Source organism: Danio rerio, chromosome 8 (assembly GCF_049306965.1).
Source record: "Danio rerio strain Tuebingen ecotype United States chromosome 8, GRCz12tu, whole genome shotgun sequence".
Taxonomy (NCBI): domain Eukaryota; kingdom Metazoa; phylum Chordata; class Actinopteri; order Cypriniformes; family Danionidae; genus Danio; species Danio rerio.
In genome coordinates, this window is record NC_133183.1 from 13,561,119 (window position 1) to 13,586,411 (window position 25,293).

General features: G+C 36.0%; 2 protein-coding genes across 27 annotated transcripts in view; one reads left to right on the forward strand and one right to left on the reverse strand.

Annotated features, from left to right (window-relative positions):
• Positions 1–25,293, reverse strand: part of med27 (mediator complex subunit 27) — a 241,308-nt gene that overhangs the window by 99,551 nt on the left and 116,464 nt on the right. For 17 of the 19 annotated variants that reach the window (XM_073909251.1, XM_073909248.1, XM_073909247.1 and 14 more), the window contains one exon: positions 1,476–1,620. Coding sequence is in view for 1 of the 19 variants with exons in the window: in NM_200660.1 (NP_956954.1) it covers positions 1,476–1,620; positions 4,108–4,310 (348 nt within the window). In the remaining 18 variants the exon portion in view is untranslated. 19 annotated transcript variants of the gene reach the window in all.
• Positions 7,408–25,293, forward strand: part of ntng2a (netrin g2a) — a 121,600-nt gene continuing 103,714 nt past the window's right edge. For all 8 annotated transcript variants that reach the window (XR_012384127.1, XR_012384128.1, XR_012384129.1 and 5 more), the window contains exons 1-2: positions 7,408–7,921; positions 9,038–9,629. Coding sequence is in view for 5 of the 8 variants with exons in the window: in XM_009303794.4 (XP_009302069.1) it covers positions 9,393–9,629 (237 nt within the window). In the remaining 3 variants the exon portion in view is untranslated. The remainder of the gene's footprint in view (positions 7,922–9,037; positions 9,630–25,293) is intronic.

Genomic DNA, 25,293 nt, shown 5'->3' on the forward strand with positions numbered 1-25,293 from the left:
TTGCAGAAAAAAAAAAAAAAAAACTTCGCAATATCAAATTTTTGAACATAAATACACAGACATCTCATCCATCAACACAGTACAACCAATCACCAGACATATAAAAGAGAAAAGCAGGCTACTATCTCAGTGGCTACAGCGATAGTTAACCATCAGATGACGAGCAAGTGATTTTTTTTTTAAAAAAGTCTCAATTTAAAATTTTATTTTTAAAATAGTTATATTGACGATTTTGCTTAATGCTGATATGTAAACTAAATATTTATTAAATTAATTATATTCATTAACATGCACTGCCACATTGCCAAATTGTTTTGTCAACAAGAACAACAAACCTGGAGCCTGTACCATAAAGCTGTATTAGCTGGCTAGCCAGGGGTGCGTTTCTGAAAAGCATCATTACCCAACTAAGGTCGCAAGTTCTGTCATAGTTTGTTGATTTAGTGCTTCCCAAATCCATCGTTAACCAACCAACACTCGCAAACTGCGTTGCAAACTTGAATGCTTGCAACTACACCACTGGAGCTGTAGTTAGAAACATAGTTCCTGGCTGTGTTCTATTCCCAGTTATCCCCCCATGCCCTATTCATTTAGAACATTTTAACATTTACACTTGAAAGAGTTTTTTTTTTTTAAAGCATTAAAGTCATTACTCTTGATGGAGTAATTTGCTTTCAAAGTATTTTTACAGTTCAGTTTTTCAGTTTCTTCATGTTTATAATTGAACTCCCTTTGTAGTGCACTTTGAAAACATTGATGTCATTCTGAACACAGCCGTGGCTCATGACAAAGCTATAGGTGACCTATTATTTAAAAGCGGAATTTATGCTACGTCTGCAAAGCTTGTGAAAAATCATAAAATCATAGCTTACGTAATTTTTTTAATTATATGTTATTGCAGTAATTTGAATGTGTCATATTGTAAAAGTAGATAAACAATATCCAACTGTTTTAGAACAGAATATGTAATGTTTTCAATAATATTAATAATAAAGAAAACAGGCTCTATATGTGCCGTTTACATAAATTTCAATTCATATGGAAAATGAGTACATGTTGTTTCTCAAAACAATACTGAATTTTTTATGGTTTTATGGTACAGGCCTCAGGTGTACCCAATACTTATTTAAAAAACACAAATCACACAATGAAAAATAATTATTTACAAAAAACGCAAATCACAATTTTAACCATAAAATGTTTAGTTGGGGTGTTCCACCGGCATTCTAAAGGATTGTGTGACAATAAAACCTAGTAAGTATTGAGTACTTTAAAAATCATAGGAATAAATAACATTTTAAAACAAATGAAATTTTTTGAGCTTACATCAAAAGTAGGCATGTGTGTATTATAGACTTGGAAAAGACTTTTTCACATAAGATTCAAAGACTGTGGGAACCCTGAACTAAATATATTCGCCTTTTCATGTTGCAGACAATGATTCAAGGTGAATGAAGAAAATGCCAAAAACTTACTTTATTGGACCATTTGTAAGCCTGGAGCAGCTGGCTGTACAGAGGGGTTTTGTCCTGCACAGGGTCTAAACTGAGCAGTCCACTGTTGTGTAAGGGGTGACTCTCTGACGGCCTGCCAACCAAAGTGCTGAGACGCTCCAACTCACTGCAGAAACAAGAGGCATGCTGGTTTAGGGAATACTCTGACATTATACAATAAAAACAATGTCACACTTAATGTGATTTAGTGTACATTATAAGCATCTTTTTAAGCAGACTTTTAAAGCAACAAAGAACATTGCAGAAATACTACAATTTAAATCTTATTTAATCTATATTTTAAACCAGTATACCTTATATTGATAAAAAACAGTTGCATGTTACTTAAAATATGAAACATTTTCACTTTCAGAATTTTTGTCATTCAGGAGTGCGTTTCCTAAACAACGACACAACTTGCGGCTGAACTATCATAGTACGATGCATTGTTTGGGAAAAGACTGTTGTAGTGGCGAGTGTTTCCCAAAACTAGTTTCTCTTTTGCAGATCCATTGTTTGAACCACTTTAGTTATAACGTAAAACGTCCATAATGATGCTCTAAACAGGATGATAACAACTTCTTTAGAAAAGAACCCCATAATATCTGTGCAAATTATACTGTTTTACACAAACAAAAAATAAATAAATAAAATAAAAAAATCCAATATTAGTTTTGGTAAAAACATGCACTTACCATATTAATTGAAATAGATGTAAAGGGCACATAAAGGGCCTGTGTTTCCTTTACAAATATCATTGAGAACATTTACAATCTAGTCTAAAACTTAAAATCACTTACAAAAGCTAACACGTATTCTAATATCATATATAAATCATATAAATGATTAGAGTATTTATTAAGAAATTAAATTTAATATTTATTATTTATCATTATTTTTTAACATCAATAATGATGATGATGATTATTAAGTAGGATATTGTTTGTTTATTTTTTGAAAAGTCTACTTTTACATTTTGACATGCAAAAAATGGCAGAAATGTTTTAGCAAACCACGGCAGAAATGTTTTAACCAACAGACCCATGTCATATACAGTACAGATACGTAATAAGTAACCAACTATAAATTAAAAGCATTAACGTATGCTATGTTTTTCTTTTCACAAGCTTTGCAAAAATAACAAATTCCACTTTTAAATAATAGGTCACCTATAGCTTTTGTCATGAGCCATGGCTGTGTTACAAATGACTTCAATGTTTTTAAAATGCACTGAGAAGGGAGCGGAATGGTAAACATGAAAATCGCTAAAACTGAACTGTAAAAATACTTTGAAAGCAAATTACACCAACAAGAGTTATGACTTTAATGCTTTTTTTGTAATTCCAAGTTTAAATGTTAGAATGTTCTAAATGAATAGGGCATAGGGGGGATAACTGGGAATAGAACACAGCCAGGAACTATGTTTCTAACTACAGCTCTAGAGGTGTAGTTGCAAACATAGAAGTTTGCGACGCAGTTTGCGAATGTTCGTTGGAACGATGGATTTGGGAAACATCAAATGAACAAATTCTGTTTGTAACGACGAAACTTGCGACCTTAGTTGGGTAATGATGCTTTTTGAAAACGCACCCCTGGCTAGCCAGCTTATACAGCTTTATGGCTCTATTTGATGGTTTTGCATAGCATTCCGGTCCATACATTGAAAAAAATCACAACGCAAAAATGCTTTTCTTACTTTTCTTTGTCTCATTTCTAAATCAAATAAAATGTTGGTTCGTTTTAAAAGTCAGATGAAATAGGGCAAAATTAAGTCTTTCTATGGTGGGGTAAGTAAAGTAATCTTGTTTTCACTTTGACACGTAGATGTTTGGACTAGATACAAAGACAAAAATTCAAAGTATGAAAAACTTTTTTTTTTTTAATAAATTCCTTATAAATGTATAAATACAGTGATTAAATACCATTCTGTAGCTCCTTGTCCACTATAATCCAGACTCAACATAGCATATCTTTGCGAAGTGACTGTTGCAGATGTGCAAATTGCGATATTGATTCTGAAACGATATATTGTGCAAGCCTACTTTAAGATTTCAATATTTTGATAATATTATTTTTAGCTCCCACTTTATAGTAAATGTCCTAAACGACTAATTTACTTGCATAAAACACAATGTATTTACTGTGCTTTTAAATAATAGGTCACCTATAGCTTTTGTCATGAGCTTTTTTTTTTAATTCTAAGTTTGAATGTTAGAATGTTCTAAATGAATAGGGCATAGGGGGGATAACAGGGAATAGAACACAGCTAGGAACTATGTTTAAAACTACAACTCCAGAGGTGTAGTTGTAAGCATAGGAGTTTGCGACGCAGTTTGCGAATGTTCGTTGGAACGACAGATTTGGGAAACACCAAATCAACAAACTAGGTTTGTAACGACACAACTTGCGACCTTAGTTGGCTAACCATGGTTTTCGAAAACGCACCCCATTGTAGTTGCTTTTCACGAACACAATTCGGTATTTTCGAGTAATTTAACACATATGTATAACAAGTGACTTATTTCCAACAACAATGGCTGTTGGCAATAACTATAGTCACAACGTTAATTACAACATTTCACAGGATTGTTTAAATCTCATACAACAGACTCACTTTAAATCGCGATTCACTGACTGCAGATTCTCTTGAAACTCAGTTATAAAGACTTTCTCCCGGCTTTCAAGGGTCTCCTTATTCTTCATCCCATCCTTGAGAAAGTCGAAAACTCTTGTGACGCTCGACCGAAGAGCCTGGATGGCGTTTATCGCTTGAGAAAACGCTTCCAAATTCACTCCAACATTCATAACATCCGCCATGGCTGCTTCTGCTCGAACACTGGCGCTCGAATGACGTCACTAGCGCTGTAGGAATGATGGGATTTGTAGTTTCTAACGGGATGCGACGAGAAAACCTGTGCAGATATTTTTTGTAACTGTCGTTATGAGTACCAAGAGTAAACCGCAAGGAAAATATTTATTTAAAACATGGTTTAATTAATACAACCATGTTGATAACAAGAAAATGAACAAGTTATGTATAAAAAAACTACTTTTAAGCAATCTCAGGAATTCAAACGTGGAAATATGTTTTAATCTAAACTAGTACGTCAGCATGTACGCAAAAACTAAATGGATTCTGTCTGTTGCTTCTGTTTACAATATACAGGTAAATATGTTGGTGCGATTTTATTGTGTTTTGCTTTTATTGTCGTGTAGCAGGGGTCTTAAACTCGATTCCTGGAGGGCTACAGCTCTGTACAGTTTTGCTCCAACCCTAATTAAACACAGCTGATCCAACTAGTCAAGGTGTTCAAGAGTACTAGAGACGTTTAAGCAGGTGTAAGTTGCAGGTGGTTGTAGCTAAAATCTGCAAAGCTGTGGCGTTGAATTGAGTTTGAAACCACTATCATGGGCTACTACCATGGACAGCTCCATCAGACATAAGGCACTTTGTTATTTACTAGTAGGTTAAATTTGCAATAATGTTACTTGTTGGAACCCTGATACCCATCCTGACTTTTTATTTTCTGTTATTTAGGCCTGCTTATTAAGTTTGGTGATGATTTATTGTTTAGTTTTTTTTTTCGTTTCAGTACTTAAACATGACATTTCAAAACACACAGAAATTGGCTAAAATAAAAAGCCTTTATTTTCCCAACAGAAAATGGACATCTCCATTTGTAAATTCGATGCTTTTGCAGTATTTCACTAACAGTTATTTTACCTGAAAAACGAAATTGTTAACATAATTGTTGTCATATTTTAATGCATTACAATAATTCTAATAATAATAAAGCAATGTTTACCATTTACTGCACTTTGTGTTTTTCAAGCTATATACCAAGAAAGTGCATTAGTGCCTATCCATGTTTAATCAATCAATTATTCAATCAATTAATCAATCAATCAATAATTCCTATTTTTTAAAAGTCTTTAGGTCTTTTTAAAAGGTTTTTTTTTTAAATATATTTTAAAGTCACGGTTAAAATCTGCGTGAACTATAGTTGCTGAAACTTTTATTTCAGTATGTTGATGTACTTCCAACTAAACGCCTCTTTCACTAAACACCTCTTTCACAGACCATGCATTAAGAATAAAATAAAATGGCACCCAGCTTATTTAGTTTATTTTGGCTCGACATGACAAATTCCAACTTATAGTAATGCTATAGTGGTTTTGGACCAAAGTGTATTACAATGTATATATTAAAGCATTTACAATTCTTGTTAATGAATTCTACAGCATATTTTATAACTACAATGAACTGATAAATTCATAAACTCCACACAGAACTGCCAGGCTCGAACCAGCGACCTTTTTGCTGTGAGTAGACAGAACTACCTACTGCTACTTAAACTTAAAGAACAAAATTTTAGGCCTTAAAAATCTTAAATTCACTGAAATATTGGGTTGAAGGTCTTAAATAATTTTAAACAGGTCTCAATTTTCATATGTCCAATTAAAGCTTCCCTATCAAGCAAACACCCAATCACCAATAATCCATTCTAAAAACTTTTTTTTGTTTCATTGCAAAGAAAAACAATTCACAACAGCTGTTAGACATCAAATTCTCCAAATTAAATTCCCAAGCCAGGGAAAGAAAACTAAAGGAACACATCCTTTTACATGATCTTCCATTAATACAAAAACTATTTACAAAAGTAACCGGCCCATTAGAAAAAATTTGTAGTGTTTAGCCCTGTATAAGTTTAAAATTTCATTCATAATGGTCTAAAAATGGTCTTAAAAGTTATTAAATTTGATTTGAAAAAATCTGCAAAATCCATGTACAGTATATTGAGTCAATTGTTTATATACTGTTGTTGTTTTGTTAACTTTACAATCACCACAAAATATTCATTGAAGTGCCTTACTGGAGCCTACCCAATCAAAAAATATATATATTCTGTTGCTTGTTCAAGCTACTTATTTAATGTGGGTTGAACCAACACAATTCTTAAGGTTTTTTGGGACAACTTAATTGTTTTATGTTCAATCCACTTAAATTTGTAAAAACAATTACGTTAAATTAATTGATTTGTGTTGGGACAACGTGAAGGAATTGTGTGGAACCCAGCATTTCTTACAGTGTACACTTAAAAAAATTATATTTGTTGCTTGTTCAAACTACTTTTTTAAAATGAGTTGAAACAACACAATTCTTGAGTTTTTTTTTTTTTTTGGAGGGACAGTTTAATTGTTTTATGTTCAATCTGCTTAAATTTGTAAAGACTAAAAGTCAAGAGTTAACTCAATTCCTGTTGCCACAACACATATTGTCACCCAATTCCTTCATGTTGCCCCAACATAAATTGAATGAGTTAACTTAATCGTTTTTGTAAAATTAAGTGCTCTGAACATAAAACAATTCAGTTATTCTGCCAAAAAAACTCAAGAATTGGGTTGTTCCAACTCATTTTAAATAAATAGTTTGAAAAAGCAGCAAACATAATTTTTAAATGTAGTTAAAATAAAATAAAAACCACTGTAGTGTTTACTATAAATAACTACTAGTATTTTCCCGAGAGATGGGTTGCAGCTGGTAAGGCATCCACTGCGTAAAACATATGCTGGATAAGTTGGCGGTTCATTCCGCTGTGGCGACCCCGGATTAATGAAAGGACTAAGCCAAAAAGAAAATGAATGATTGAATGAATGACTACTAGTATTTTTTATGTGGAAACAAATCATGAAGCTTTCAGAATCTTTCATTTCATGTATCCGTTTATACAAGTTACCACACAGGTTTACTACAGTAACACCGCTAAACCGATTCTGTGGTAGCTAACTGCATGACTTATTAAGCGTAAATCGCGCTGTGAGGAGTCTGGGAATCCTGAGCCTCTGATCTGTCTCTTTAAGCGGGACGGACTGCCTCATCTGCTGCTGGGACGGTTGTGCTCCTCGCGCCCGTAGATAAACTTCTGCTTCCACACTAGTTAGACAAGACAGGACAGCCGATTTGCCGTGGCCAAAAGTGTTATGACCGAGCTTCGCAAAAGACAAATGAAAGTCAGCTATAGCTGCGCGTAAGTGTGCGCAAACAGATACGGCGGAGTGAATGGAGCAGGAGCGCGGACGGAATAAGACTGGATGGGAATGGGAGGTGTTTTACTCTGAAGTCTGTCCTTGAAGCGCACAGGACAGAGACATCAAAGAAGGCAAGGGGACGGGAAGCGAAACTTTAAATGCACGTTTTTCGGAGCAGTCTGGATGTAGGGCGTCCATCTAGAATGCTTTCCAATAAAGTACGTGGCAGCCGAAGAAAGCACGAAGGGGAAAGCGTTTGCTGTGATCCACGGAGAGGAGTAACGTGTGCATGTGTTTCTCATCCATCTCCAGTGATATGGCAGGGAACTGACTGAGAGAGAGTTCATACACGAGAAATTCATCTGGGAACTGCCAAGGTGCTGATCTCTGGAGTCAGGGTAAGTTCACTCGAGTGTGAGAGCTATTTAACTCTTAAAAATAGATGTTGTTTGGGGATGGAAGACGCCGAATGAACGCTTTTTGTGAAAGCTCAAATTGTGGAAAGCGTCTCAGATGATGCTCTTTGACGAATTCAAGAAACTTTGGATTAGTTGCCTATTAAATTTACCCAATTTTGTGCGAAAATGGATTTTGAATAAACTTCTCTGATCAACTTGGTAATAATTCAATACATTTATTAGTTATTTATTGATTCGCTTGTTTATTTTCGTTCATATTTTATTTTTAAATAGACGTAAAAATGAAATATGTTGAGTATTTGCGCGCGTTTCTTATACGTCACAATTGAATTTCGCCATTATTTCGTAGTCTGACAATTTCTTTTGCAGCTTGTACCATTCAGATGACCTACTTACGCGGTTAAATTATTTAAAAAAAGAAAGATTCCCACCGCAAAGTCCAAGTGTAAAAGTTTTTTATCTACTGCATAAAGGACAGAAAGTGGCAGATTCTCGAAGAAAGCTTTTAAAGTTCTGCTACGGTATTAAATAATAATAATAATAATATATATATGGTTGGCAGAATTTTATATCAGTGACGATTTATTTTAGTCATATCGGTGAGTGTTTAAAGATCCTACTACTGAATACGCCATTAAATCATATAGCCTAATGTCAATAAACCAAAGTGAATGCTGAATAAGGTAACGATGTTATCGTTAAACACTAATTTCACCAGTAATATATGCACCTTGCCCAGTTAAATTTATTAAGTCCTTAAACTATAATGCAAATACCTAGTTTCTACAGTATTTTAGGCAACTTTGCATTTTATTTATTTATTTACTAGAACACATATAGTGCTAATTTCAGAATTGAATAAAATTACTGTCTTTACATCATAACATGCTAAAACATCAACCTAATTATTAAAATCTGAGACTGCTACATGAATTTATAAAAACAATATCCCCTTTAAAACATGTCAAATATTAATTTCCTCCACAAATGATAATGAAATCGATTTGAACTGTATGTTAGGTAACTTTACATCTCTTTTTAATAGATGTAACATGGGCTACATATAGCTTACTTCAGTATTTCTCCCTTTCCTAGGCAAACCATCAGAAATGAAAGAGCTCATCTCATCACGCATGAACATTAGACTGGACTCCAGGCATCTTCTGACTGCACATAAACCACTAAATGCACTTAATGTCTCTGAGCTGAAGTGACATTCGCCCCCCGGACTTCAGCTGGAAGCCCTAAATTGAGCTTTGAATACGGAAGATGTCCCAACAGATCTGAAAATTTCACCTCAGCGCAAGACACATTTTACAAAATCACACGCAGGTTTTTCCACGGAGACGTTGCCCTTTTGGAAGAAACTGGTGGATTTCGGAAATTTTGCCATCTAAAAAACTTCCATGCTGACACTCCTAAAAGCTGTGGCGCCCCTTGCCTTTCTCTCATGCCCATGGACCCATCCAGTGCCATGCTCTCACAGGCGCTCCTGCTTTTACAGTGCATTATTCTGACTCTCGGCCAGTACGATATCTGTAAGTCGCTGGTCAGCACAGACGATGGACCGACATGGGAATATTACGCTTGCCAGCCCAAACCCATGTCCATGAAGGAGTACATGCAGATTAGAGTGGAGCCTCCCGATATCACATGTGGAAACCCACCGGAGAGATACTGCACTCTGGTGAGTCTGGACCCCATCGCTTTTGGCTCCGCCGCTTTGTCAGTTACATCTGTTCTACTGGAACAGCTTGTGTTTCCATGCAAATATAGCTTCCAATCATGTTTATTTGTGGTAGCCAGAGCTTGATGCAATTTGGGGAAATTTCTGGAAGGTTCCACAGCTTTTGAAGTCATGGTCAGACAACAGTTTGAACACACAAGAGTTCTAGACACTGCAACAGATGTAATATGACGTCACACTCTGTGACATCTTTAAAAACTTTTTTTTAAACAATTAAGTTTATAATCTAGTCATAGAAACATCTTGAACAATTTGTTAAAAACAATATTTTAGGTCCTATTCTAAATGGACCCTTAACTAATTGCTAATAATATTTTAAAGGACTCTTATTTTAAAAACTGCAAATGTTTTTTACATCATATTTAAAGGAATAAACTTTGCAATTCAGCTGCTGTAGCTTGGCTGCAATGATATTATGCAGTGCAATATATTCAGGTGCTCCATAATAACATTGCTACTGCTGTAGCCATGGTACTGCAGAAAAGTTCCTTGATTATTACGCCAGAATCAAAATATAGTTTCTAGCCATATCAGCCTAGAAAATAGCATTCTTTACATTTCTTAATAGTAGTACACAGTGTAACATCAAAAGAGGCAAGCTTTAAACAGGAAAATTATCTAAACCTTTTGGTCATTTTTGAGTGAGATGCTAATGGTCTAATCCAAATCAATGATGTATGCTAAGTTAAAGGTGCAGTAGGGGATCTGCCACAATGATAACTGGTTAGCAAAATATCTTTGAAACAGAGTCCCTCCCCCTGCCGTCCAAAAGCCACGCCTCCTGAAACACGAGCTGACGCACCTTAACCTCTTAAAGTCAAGTGCTATTTTGGAGTTGAATTTTGCCTACTTGTATTCAAAAGCTTCCCAAAATCCATATGCAGAGGTGTAATTGCAAAATTGTGGTATAATTTAAAAAAATAAATCTTTGAAATTTCATAAAACACTGTTGAAAGTGATTTAAATAATTGTATATGTTGTCTGTGTTATAATAAACGCCTCCAAAAAGAGGTGCTTTTGTTTTGTAAACTCAAATTTGAAAGTGTATTTTTTAGGTTCTCTGTGGTGTTGGTTGCTGACAATATTTAATTGGATGAAATATTTTTTTGTTTAAAGCCTTACCCAGAATATAAAAATATAAATACATTTAGATAATGTACTTTAACCATTACTACTGGAATGTGAAGAGACTTACAACCAGCACAACAAAAAATGTTTCTGAAGACAATCACCTACTGCATTTTTAAGTTAAATAGGTTCCTGTCTGACCTGCAAATCGGCTGAATGGATTCAAAAAAGGGAAAACTGTTTAGGAGTGTTCCTTAAAGAAATACAACGCGCTCAGTGTTTTGCTGCTTTAAACTTAGCTTGTCTTTCATGTTAAACTGATGTTTGAAATGTTTTGCTCTGGTTTATGAACTGTAAACACCATCTACCTCAATCTGATTGGCCCTCTCAATCATTTTGACAATGACAAGGGCTGTAGGAAGGCTGAGACAACTTTTTGGTCTTCCTAACAACAGAGCATCAACAGTGCAAGAATCTGAGATCTGGGGTACAATTTGGCTATTTAGAATTATTGGGGGAGGTTGGGAAGGGTTGGGGTGCTTGGTTTTTGAGGAACCAATATTGAGGCTTCAAAGAAAAGGTTTTAGTTCCCATTCAATCCAATTAAATATTTATTTTCTTTGACCATATAAAAAAATGAATGAGAACCATAACTGAAAAATCTTCCACAGTCCCTCATTTACTATTCCCTTTATTAGTCCACTAGTTTAGTCCACTTAAAGAAGTGAATGAAGACAAATGAGTAAATTTGAGCACTTCATAAGGGATGCCATTTTGTTTGTGTTTTGCTGGTTAAAAAAATAAATGAAATCAAATTGTTTAACCAACTAAATAATACATTATCACATTATTCTATAAGTTGGCAGTTCATTCTCACTATGGCGACCCCTGATGATTAAATGGATTAAGCCGAAGGAAAATGAATGAATGAATGAATATTTTAAGAGTTCACACTTAGCTGATGATTGATTATAAAGCTTGTTTGGCATGCTGTCCTGGGAGAGAGCCCAGAGCTCATGAGATCCTCGAGCTCGGGGCTCCCTCCCATTTGCAAGGAGAGAGGGGAGTTTGAGCTCAGGTAGATCTCGAGAACTCCCCTGCTGTAGAAGCTAATGCACAGATAGCGATTGCTCTTAAGAGATAACTACTTACTAGGAGCATGTCTGTGGTGTCAATTTGGATTAGTCAGTTAACCTAACTTGCATGTTTTTGGATGGTGGGAGGAAACCCACATAAGCAGGAGAGCGGGTGAACGTGTAAACTCCGCACAGAAACATCGGCTGGCTTGGTAAGGACTAGAACCAGTGACATTCTTGCTGTGAGGCAACAGTGCTTACCATTGGGATCTGTGTCATCCATCTTGGAAAGGAGGAGGAGTAGGGGTGGAAGGGGGGATTCTTCAAAATGAAGATGGCTGTTATATGGAACTTAGAGTATTTATAGTGGGTTAGGAATCGCCTGATTGGTGAATCATAAATTGAATAATGCGGGACCAGTCGCAAGCAATCATGAGCATGTGATCCTCTTGAAATTAGTTTATAAATAAACTTCACTCAATTATTTGAAAACTAACAATGATAGGATTTCACTGTGAATGTTATTCATTTGGCACGCCAGTGCTCATAGTGCATTATGAGAATTATCTAATTGGTTGTACAGTTGCTATTGCAGTGCAATGTGGGATTGATTTTGAATGTCCATTATAGTTTCAGACACGACTACACATGATAAAGCCCAAACTCCAAACTCGGTCCTGGAGGGCCGATGTCCTGCATAGTTTAGTTCCAACTTCCTTCAACACACCTGCCTGGATATTTCCAGTATACCCAGAAAGAGCTTGATTAGCTGGTTCAGGTGTGTTTAATTGGGGTTGGAACTAAAATATTCAGGACAACGAGTTTGGACACCTCTGCCCTAGAGTATAGCTTTGAAATTACTTGAGGTTAAATACGTGCTGAATTTTAATTTTGGGATGCAGCTTTAACACGAGTGGAACCTTTTAGTAACAGAAAATTTATTTGATTACAATCCTATTCACTCTAATGAAAAATGTCTCTTTTAAGATTTCTAAACTGAAAGAAGCTCTGTGGACCCAAAATAGTTCCTGAATTGCAACCTTTCTTTTAATGAGTAGATTAAATAATGAGATTTAAAAATAGTTACTCTGTGATTGTTTTTATTTTTGGATAAAGAAACGATAAAAGGCGAAGGAATCTAATATTACAGTAAGATCTGCCACAAGAATCCTAAAAAGCCTTCAAGTGACCCTGATTTGTCCACACACACACACACACACACACACTGCTCTGCAACATGTGGCCGTAAACAATGTGTTTGTTCAGAGAGTCAGCAAAGGCCGAGTCGATGTGTAAATTTGCCCACACAGCTGTTATACAGTGTAGCTTGCGTCCGCGCACGAGACAGCAGAGTCACCGCAGGATTATCTGTGTAAACCAACTCAGGTTTAGCGGCGAGCGTGAGGGTGCAAACAATCCGCGTCTTTCCCAGACACACACGCACACACATCTGGCTGGTGACCTATCGACACATACTCTGAAAGAGAGATTAAGACAAGTCGCGACAATGAAAACCTTATCCATTCCATACAATCAGTGAATTTCGGCCTGGCGAGGTAAGAGCATATCCAACATTAATCTCCATCAGAGATGCTTTTGGGAATTTGGCCAGAAGCTTGATTGCACAATAATCGGATAGAGGATTTGTCCAGCTGGAGCGACACTACGCACGGGGGCCCGGAGACGGAGCGCTGTCTCTGACGGGGTGCTAATTCACACATTTAGAGTGTGTGGATGAAAGACAGGAGGCCGTGGAGGAGGCGGATCACTCGATGACATCATCCTCTCACCATAAACCACACGACTCACACACTGACAAGCGGTGGGAAGCTGGACTGTGAAGAGAGACGGCGTTCAGTCATTTTTTTTCAAGAAGCAAATGTACTACAAAGGCATAGTGATTCACCGCTCTCTAATTCACGGTGATGGATTCAGTCGTCAGGAGTATGAAGTAGGGAAAAGAGTTCTTGAATTCAGCTCCTTTGAAGGTGCTTTTTGCAGTAACCTGTGGTGAAAATGGTCAGGGTGTACAAACTGTGCTTAACAGATGTGGGTTTTTTAACAGCTCATTTGTTGACCAGGTCTTAAGGTTTATGAGATAGTGTCTTCAGTATCTCATAAACGGTCTTGTTATCAGTTTCTCTTCACTGTTCAACATAGATATTTCAGAAAATGCAGGTTGCTGCCACTCATTGACTTCCATAATATAAAAAAAAAAAACATCATAGGTTCTGTCTGAAAACGTAGCCCTATATACATATCAGGAGATCGCAAATTATGTAGCCAGAAGTACGTATGGCCGCATTTCATCTGTAAAATGAACGCTACGGGGCCGAATGACATTGTTCCTTTTCTCACTTACCAGCTGACTGCTTACGGCCATATGGATGGCTTTTTGCTGTTACCAGTTTGTTCAGTTAGCTCGACATGTTTGTCGGTGCTTTTGAAAACACTATTGGTTGGGTTTAGGTGGGTCAGTCGATTAGTCAGTCACTCATTCAGTCAGTAGACAGCTGCCTGTGGTGGATTTATGTGCGAACAGCAGGCGTGAATGGCACTCACAAGAGAAATCACCAGAGAGATCAGAAAAAGCATACACACCGGCGCCTAGTGTATTCGCGAAAACAAAAACTGCAAAAAAACGGGACGTATTTTGCTCTCTCCAGAATGTTATATAGGGATACAGAATCAGAATGGTTTGGAAAGAAAAGCTCATTTTGGGACAATAATGGGGAGTTAATCATGGCAGAATTAGCATTTTTGGGTGAATCATCCTTTTCAGAGGTAAATTCAGACCTTCAGAGATTCTAAGGTCATTGTTTGGGGGTCCTCAAATGATAGCAACTTAGAGAAAAAACATTTAAAATACTATCTATTTGTAATTGAAGTCAGATGAAATATTCAGCATAGTTATATATAATCAGTATTTATATAGTATTTACCTATAAAACATTTTAAAAATATACTTTTCATACAGCAAATTTGTCGATTTATCAAAAGCGACATGAAATATTCCAAAATTAATGTTTTCGAAGTACAATTATTATTATTATTATGATTGTTATTATTACACTCAAAAATGAAGAAGCATAACTGTTTTCAACATGAATAATAAAAATATTTATATTTGCTGAGCACTAAATAAAATATGTGATATTAAAATGATATCTAAAGGGATCATGTGACACTCAGGACTGGACAAATCATGTTAAAACCTGCAGTTTAAGGCAAACAAACTGCACTGTCATAAAATTGTAACATAAAATAAAAAAAGATAAGTATTTTCTAATTATTATTATTACACTCAAACATTAACCAGCATGATTGTTTTCAACACAGATAATTCAGTCATTCATTTTTATTTCGGCTTAGTTCCTTTATTAGTCTAGGGTTGCCACAGCGGAATGAACTGTCAACTTATCTAGCATATGTTTTACACAGCAGATGCCCTTCCAGCTGCAACCCTGTTTTCAACATTGATAACAAAAATAAATTATTACTGAGTACCAAATTAAATATATGTTGATAAAATGAAATCTAAAAGGATCGTGTGACACTCAAGACTGGACGAATGATGTAAAATTGCAGTTAAAAAAAATAAATAATAAAATTACAAAATATCCAACTGCACTGTATTTTTCATCTAATAAATGCAGCCTGAGTGAGCACAAAGGAGTTTTCTGAAATAAATAAATAAATGCATCCATTTTTAGATGAACAGAAAATCTACAATATTCTCTCCCACATTTCCTAGACGAGCTGAGAGACTTCAAAACATGAAAACATTAAAAGCGCATTCACTTCCACAGCAGAAATTCACCGTTCATTATTAATCAAATCGCATTTGGCCACAATTCCTGCAAGTTTTCCCCCCATTTTTAATTCACTGCACCTCATGAAACTTTTCGCTCCTCATCTGCTATTCATACAATAACCCGACACAAGGGCGTATATTTCGTGCATACTGATTACGGCGTATTTTTCCATGTCGACCCGAGACGGCTTATACTGAGCAGAAGAAACTAGAGATGAGTTTTGGGAGAAGGGTGCAAAGTCTTGTCCTTCCCTGTCAGCACTTTCTTGTCAGATCGATAAAAGCTGACTGTTCATCCAGTGATCGGCCTGCTCTGCATTCAGATGTTGAACGAGGCCAGGCTCTTTAAACTGAGCAGACCTTCTGGCTTTCGCAAGATCAAACTCTTGCCGTGTGCGAATAACTGCATCTGTGTGCCTGCAGTCACGATGTGTTTTAAAGAGAAGTGATCCACGCTTGTTTACGCTTTCAGCTCTGGGGACTCAGTGCAGTGAAAGACGCCCTTGACAGGAAGAGTCTCGTCTGTGACATGCAGCAGCTGTACTGTAGCTCAATCATTTAGTACTACTGTAAGGCCTTCAGGAGGAATGAAGGAGAAACGATAATACCTAGAGTTATATAATAGCATGAAACCAAAAAAATAAAAATAAAATCTATCTATCCATCCATCCGTCCGTTCGTCCGTCTATCTATATATCTGTCTGTCTTTCTGTCTATCTATCTATCAAAATGATAACACGTAATGTGATATAATGAAAGTAAAAGCAAATATAGAAATCATCCATCCATCCATCATTCATTCATCGTCCATCTATAAAAAACGAAGGAGAAATGATAACACGTAATGTTATATAATAGCATAAAAATAAAAACAAATAAAAAATGCATCCGTCTGTCCATCCATCCATCCATCCATCCATCCATCCATCCATCTATTCAACATCCATCTTTCTATCTGTCTATTTATAGATCTAGAAGAAATGATAACACAATGTTATATAATAGCAAGAAAGTCTGTCTGTCTGTCTATCTATCTATCCATCCATCCATCCATCCATCCATCCATCCATCCATCCATCCATCCATCCATCCATCCATCCATCCATCCATCCATCCATCCATCCATCCATCCATCCTCTAAAAAGCGATGAGTTAACTTAAAAAAAAAAAAAAGGAAATTAAAGCCCAATCCCAATTCTATTTTTTTTATCCCTCCCCCTTCTTTGAATATGTGACTTTAAATATGTGCATAATTCAGCTCGATCTCAAAAAGAAGCTTAATTATTTTAGGTTTAGTCAGAAAAGTGGCTAATTCATACAAAAACATGAAAACCTAAACATTTTTAAAAGAAGACGTGCTCCCAAACCCCATCCCTAAACCCTACCGTCATTGGGGGATGAGCATACCGTGCTAAAATTTAGGAATGAGATCATACAAATTATACAAATTGACCACCAAATCAAAAAGATAAGAATTGTCTTGAGATTGCACTGGCATAATCATATCAATTAAGTAAAGTCAACGTAACAGTTACAAGTTAACACAAATTTACTAAGTTATTTAAATCTATCCATCCATCTATCGTTTTATCATCTCAAAAGTAAAGGTACAAAAGCTCTTTCAAATGTTACATGTTTATACCAGAACAGTCAATGGTAACTCTGTATCACGGGGAGTGACATACAACTGAGTTCAGATCCACATGCAGGTTTATTGGGCAGTCAGGCAAGCAATGGTCAACATGGGTGAAAACAGATGCGTAAAGACAGTCCAGAATCATGGTTGGAAATAACAGGCGAGAGGCCGGAAGGCAGGCAGGGACAAAAAGACAAACTAGGATAGAGTCGAAACACTGGAAAACATGACAAGGAAGACTCGTTGTTATGTCACTTACGTAAACAAGACTCAACTGGAATTAGTGTATGTGCTGCTTAAATGGTGTGTGTAATCAGTCCTTGGCAATCCTCTGGTGGTGCGTGTGTAATCAGTTAGAATGAGGAAACGTTTGTGTGAGCGAAGTGCATGTTTGAAATTGTAGTCCATAAGTGGTGGATTTGTAGTCCATGAGCGATAGTGTTTGATTCCAGCGATCTATGGAGTTACGAGTTGAACAATAGATTTATAGTATTTAGTAATTTTTGTTAATGTTACCTAATAAAAATACAATCATACAATCATCCATTATTAGTTCTTGTTAACTGACAGTGCATGAATAATGTTAACAAGCACATCATTGGATTTTAATTATGCAATAGAAAATGTTGACATTTACTTTGCTTAATGCTGTACGTTTACTGTGTTAGTAAATAATGACTTCTTATTACCAATTACATATATTAAATATAATTCAAAATTACAAATAAATGGCTAAAAATATAGATTTTGCTAGCTGTCCACATCAAATGAAATCTACAGAAGTGATTTTAAATACATGAAACACATTAAATACAAGTAATGCCACGCTTTAAAGAACTTGAGTGAAAAATAATGTTCCATTACCATTCATTCAAAAATAAGACAACACAATTTTTCTGGCATGGCTTAGTTGAATGTATAAAACAATAGAAGCTCAAATTAAATGTTCAAATACTTTCAATTATTCAAAACTACCGTTAAACTGAATGCCATCTGTGTCAAGGATTTAATTCTGACAAGAGATATCATTTGTAGCAATATAAAAACCTTATAATTAACATGATCTTTTAAAAAGAGATCTGTAAGACCTCATTTGTGCAGAGTTGCAGCCCATTTAGGCACAAGCGCAACTGAGTTCTTTAAATCTGAAAAGTATTACAAAACACATATTTGATATAGTGAGCTGGGCACTCTGTTAAGCCTGTTGAAGCGGTGTTTACAATCACCGTTGCTTTTTTCCTTCACATTTAAAGCGAGTTAATTGATCCGCGTAAGCCCTCTAGATTTGGCAACTCTACTTTCTTTGCAGAAGCTTTCCGGCTCATTAAAGATTTAGAGGAAATTTCAGTCACTCAGCGCCCACAGGAGATGCCGTTGCATTTTTTACTCAGCGCCTTGCTTTTTTCTTTCCTTCTCTTGCATGATGTTCGCTAGCGCTGGAAGCTCTCGTTGTATGTGGCTCTAGTTAATGAGGGAGAGAAAGTATAGAGGATGAGGGAGGGAGGGAGGAAAGATCTTCGCTTAGCTAAGCAGAAAGATGACCCATTGCTGCACGCATCACATCTGAACACAGAGCAAGATGGTGTGATTTTTATGTCCAGAGCATCATTCTCACACGTATGGTTTCATTGAAAGCACCGTCTTCAGTCGTACAGCCATATGAGGAGGAGTAATCCTATTGGCCTGTTTTAGAAACACATTAACAGCCAGCACTAAATATAGCAGGTAGAGTAACTGCACACTGGTGCAAAGCACCATGGGAAAAACAAAAACATTTGGTCCAGTTTTTGTTTTTTTCACATCTAAAAAAAAAAAAAACATCCCCCCTACGGTTAGACAATGAAATGCATGTTTGTCACAGAAAAAAAATCCTGTAGCTGCTTGCTTTTTTCCCCATTTCTCATGAATTTTGCATGAATGTAAAGCGTGTCCTCCCCCCCTCCTGCAGTCCCAAAGGGGGTCGAGTTTGTCCCCGTGTGTCCACATGCTGTAATCCCCCATCTGCCTGTTTTCATGCCGCCTCAGGTCTTGAGGATTCTTCAAATCACCTCGTCTTCACGTTCAGTTGTTTCAAAGACAGGAGGCGTATTATTGTACTGCTTTCACCATGTGCTTTTTGACTTTTAAAAAACCTCAGCAGTTCTCCAGAATAAATTACATCTGTTATCCGCTTGTTAAGTTGTGACGTATCGGTGACATAAAATAACGTTAACGTAAGTCCAAGCCACTACTCATTTTAATTGAGAAAATATTTGTTTATGATCACGTTTTAGTCATATCACACATTAAATTGAAGTGAAAATCATGGTGTACACAAGAGTCTCTGTCACAGACACCCAAGTTTAAACAATTTATAAAACATTAATCACTTTCTGGCAATCTGTTATCAGGCATATATATATATATATATATATATATATATATATATATATATATATATATATATATATATATATATATATATATATATATATATATACACAGTTGAAGTCAGAATTATTAGCCCCCTTTTGATTTTTATTTTCTTTTTTAAATATTTCCCAAATGATTTTTAACAGAGCAATGACATTTTCATAGTATGTCTGATCATTTTTCTTCTGGACAAAATCTTATTTGTTTTATTTCGGCTAGAATAAAAGCAGTTATTAATTTTTTAAAAAACATTTTTGGGACAATATTATTAGCCCTTTTAAGCTGATTTTTTTCCGATAATCTACAGAACAAACTATCGTTATACAATAACTTGACTAATTACCCTATTCTGCCTAGTTCACCTTATTAACCTAGTCAAGCCTTTAAATGTCACTTTAAACTGTGTAGAAGTGTCTTGAAAATATCTAGTAATTTTTAATTCAGCCCATTTAAATTGTTTAAAACTACATACCTTAAAAAAACATAATAATTTTGTAAATCCAAGGAATATTTTTTTTTCAGTGTATTTTTAGAGATCTTACAGATAAGTTTTTTGTTTATTTTAACAGGCTGTATGGTTCCTTGTAAAAAACCTAGGCTGATTCTGAAATCGCATACTTCCATACTAGTATAGAAGCTAAGTAGTATGTCCAAATTTATACAATTTGAAAATCAGTATGTGAGAAGTACCTGGATGACCTACTTCTTCTGGCAAAATTCTGAAGTGCGCATTCAATGCATGCTACTCTATCCTATGATGCACCGCAAGAGAATTCATGAATGGGAGTGAATCAATGCAACTGACACCGGTAGGTCACATGATAATGACTAATGGCAGATGTAGTACATCAGAGTTCCATACATACTGTATAGAACGTACTTTTCTAATGGCTGAGTAGTACATGTTGTTCTGAGAGTAATTCCTGCTGACATGGCATTAAAATAACATCTCATTTAAATTATTGTTGTTGCACAATTCGGCAAATTATTGACACCAATCTTACGACAATTTGTTACTTTTTGATTTAGTGGCTAATTTTTTCTTATTAGTACATTTAAGTATGATTTGTTCATCCCCCACCTACGTTTGGGTTTAGGTGTGTTTTTTTAAGCACACTTCCTATTATAAATGGTACATTTGTGTACAAATGAAATCATATGAAGTCAATTAGCCAAGATTAGAACAAATTAGCCACTTTTCTGACAATACGTAAAATGGTTATTAACAAAGAACCATCAAATTGGGTTGGTAAAATCACTCACCTCTTAGATCTCAGACAACAAGAAATCTCTTAACAAATAAATTTGAAAAAGATTTTAAAAGATTTTGACTATTCAAACTCTGAAAGTTTATGGCCCTTATATCTGATAACAGGATGTGTTCTCATCAATCATAATCAACTCTAAATATATGTGTAAAAACATTTTTGAGCTTTTAAAGGTACTGCACATTTGATTGGATGACTCCTGCTCACTCCTAAGCCACCTACAAGGATTCATTGATTCAAAAGTACTTGACTTGCTGCTTGAACAGTACTTGGAAAAGTGATGTAGAGCTTGATGAAATAAAGCAATGTCTCAACAAAATCTGAACACAAGTGATAACAGGAGACTCATTAGAATATATGCTATTACCAGGTGAAAATGGCAATGAGCCTTAAAGGACCACTTGTCACTCAACATCACTTGAATTTGGCATCTCTCAGTGATATTAAGAGTGGGTGAAAAGTAACTAGGCATTTAAAACCAGTAACAAAGTCTGTATGTGTAATCCTGCTTTTCATGGCTGATGCCAGTTCTATCAACACTGGAAATCCTGTTTACTACCCAGCTGGCAACTTGAAAACTTGAAGTCAAAACAATGAAAAAGTACATCAAACATGTCAATCAATTTGATTTCAATAAAGAGGAGGAACTATGAGGTCAATTTGCATGCAAAAACCCAGAAGCGAGTCAGCATTTTAGCATTTCCGATTCCCTTGTCCCAAAGTCAATGGGTATTTTGAATGGGATTTCACTTAAATAAGGTTCGTGGCTAACACAAACTCAAGATACTTTCACGTTTTATTTAACAACATTAAACACATCAGTTACAGCACACTCTTGATTTTTTTTTAATTAACTACGCTTCTTTAAAAAGACGATTGCTATCAAGTTGTTAAATGGGACTACAGGCGATGTAGGAGACATTATACCGCATCGAGCTGAACTGGTCTGGAACGTAGTCCGCTTGCGTTGGGCATTTGAATTTGTCAGTATTTTAATGAATAGTATTGTCACGGTCGGTGAGGGAAAAAAGGAGTGAAGACCCAATTTCAGAAAAATGTAGGATTATTTATTATAAACTACAAATAAAAATAAAAGGCAAAACAAAACTACCCCGAAGGGGAAAACATGAATTAAAAAGGCAAAAACAAACTTGACAGGGCTGGCAGGACAAAACAGGACTGGAGACAACAAGACAGGGTAATATCGACGACGAACTGCCACAGGACTGAAAACATGAGGGGGTTATAAAGCAAAAAGTAAATTGACACACAGGTGAACATGACAAACTAATAATGAGTAAAAAAGGAGGGTGGGACAAGACAATAGACGGGAGAGCGCATGACACAGAGAGACAACACAAGCCATGCGCTCACATAAAATAGGACAAGAACATGCAGCCAATGAGAGAACTCATTAACCGCATGTTCATGACAAGACAAGCACAACACTGAAGCACACGATAAAAGCACGTGACCACAATGTAAACACAGAGCCACGTGCTTTGACAAGAGACGCAAGACACGATCACACGATAGATAAACACCTTACCGTGCGCTAACACATAAGCAACGCGCATGCTTCATCTCAGCGCCAACCAAAACTGAAACCAACTAGACGGAGGCCTGAGAATAAAGCAGCGCGATGCTGACAGAACAAACACGAACACTAGTACAAGAGCGCGCGCGTCTGAGGGACGCAGAGCACGCGGCCGCATCAAGCGGCAGCGCGCACACTCTGTGCACACCCACGACGGCGCGCGCACACAGAGATAGAAACAGGACCAGACATGGGTAGTGTCAGAGCTCTGCCACCAAAACAAGAATTTACAAGACCAGAGTGGCAGAACCCTGACAAGTATGTTGTAGTTTGAAGTATTGTTCCAAATGGGAATTCATATTGTGTGTAGATAATGCCTTCACTTGTAAGGACTGTCAAGACATTAATTTGTGGATCATTTATTTTAATTAAACAATATTAAGAAGGGCGAGGCAGTGGCGCAGTAGGTAATGCTGTCGCCTCACAGCAAGAAGGTCGCTGGGTCGCTGGTTCGAACCTCGGCTCAGTTGGCGTTTCTGTGTGGAGTTTGCATGTTCTCCCTGCCTTCACATGGGTTTCCCCCACAGTCCAAAGACATGTGGTACAGGTGAATTGGGTCAGCTAAATTGTCCGTAGTGTATGAGTGTGTGTGTGAATGTGTGTGTGGATGTTTCCCAGAGATGGGTTGCGGCTGGAAGGGCATCTGCTGCGTAAAAACTTGCTGGATAAGTTGGCGGTTCATTCCGCTGTGACGACCCTGGATTAATAAAGGGACTAAGCCAACAAAAAAATGAATGAATGAATATTAAGAAGATACGGCTTAACACTACAACATGTCTCTTTCCTGCTCTCAGTAATGCAAACATGTAAATAAATGTGTAAGAAATACATACATATTGACTGTCATTTTAACGTGATCAATAAACTTTTTGTCTATTTTTTCTTCATCTGAACACATTTATCTCTGTTATAACTGCAATATTTACACTCCTCCTTAAAAGTTATAGCACATGTGACTGTACAGGCTGCTTTTCGCTGTACTTCATGACAAAAATGAATACTGAATGTTGTTCTGTGTCCATGATGGAACTCGCAGGCATATAGACATGTCCCTCATGCCTCATTTCAGTCGTTTGTTATTAAGGTAAGCGGGCTATATATATCATATGTCTTATAATAATAATATGTAGGCACATACAGTTTTAAAACTTTAACAACAACCATAAAGCAAAACAAAATGTATTTCCCATATAAAAAAACTATCAAAAAGGCAAGTACTGTAGTTCTATACAGATGTGTTTTTGCTTATTTATTTGTTTTTAATATATATTGTGGATTATAATATAATAAACTGAGAGCAAATCTTTGTCATGGACAATTTTTCTAAAAATAAGCTTGAAAAGTTGTCTGTAGCAGGGTGGTATATCCAAGGTGCCCACTGAATATTGTCTATTTAGAGACCCCAGTGATACTACAAGTTATAGCCACTGAATATCACCTACATACATTTCACCTATCCTGTATAAATTCACAATTTTGACAATTTTCTTTAGAATTGAGGGAAAAAAAAGTCTAAATAGTTAGCTTCAAGCTTGCAAATGCAAGAAAAAGTCATAATTGTCATAAAAAACTGTGATCGTGTTTTTATTTTTATACTCTGAGATAAAAATAGGCTTTCATAGAAATTAATCTCAGACCAAACATAAAAACAGTCTGAAAACACATCTAAAATGTAACTGAAAGGCACTCCAAATGCATTCATCTTCAGAAACATGACTACAGTAAGTTGACAAAATAGGCTAAAAATGGTTTGATAATGTTGATTTGCATATTAAAGCTCTGTTCTGGCACTGTTCTGCGGGACAGTTGAAACTCTTGTGCAAGTCACTTTCTGGCTGGTATAATTAGGCGACTGTATCCCTCTAAAGCTGTTCGGTGCCAGCTGTTATATGACTGGATGTCCGGAGGGATGTGCCTTCATTGTAATTAACTCACGCCGCTGGAGAAAAAAAGGGCCGGTCCTTACAAGCACAATACCTGCTCTTCTCCTCTTGTTAGTTAACTGGTCAGATTGTTTCATACTATGACAAAGTGACTGCTTTTATGTAACATAGTTTCATTTTTTCCATGCGAGTCCCCATTTTTGTTAACAAAATCTCCTGATTCATCCTGTTTATTTTAAGAGCACGCATCTATCTTTCTTTCTCGGTCAGCTTCTATAAACAGATCCTCAGTGAGACATGGATTCTCCTAAGCAATGTTGAGCCAGATTTAACACACAATACAAGTGGACAGCAGCAGACAGGTCTGGAAATCCCATTCAAAGGTGTGTGACGCTAATCAGAAGGGTCACGGTAAGCTGAAGATAAAGGGTTTAGGTCATCAGATCGCATCTGCACTGGTGACATAAATAGTTTGTTATGAAGTCAGTTTATCCGTGGAAAAGATCAGAATAGACAGAGATCAGAATACCGCCGGGTCAAATTCAACCCTCATATACATATATATATATATATATATATATATATATATATATATATATATATATATATATATATATATATACAACCCTATATATATGTATATACACACAGTTGAATATTCACAGGAGATATTTTTTTTAACTAATTTCTAAACATAATAGTTTGAATAACTCATTTCTAATAACTGATTTCCTATATATTAGCCATGATGACAGTTCATTTTTATTAGATATTTTATTAATAATATTTTATTAATAATTTTGACCTTAAAATGGCTTTTAAAAAATGTAAAACTGCTTTAACTCTAGCG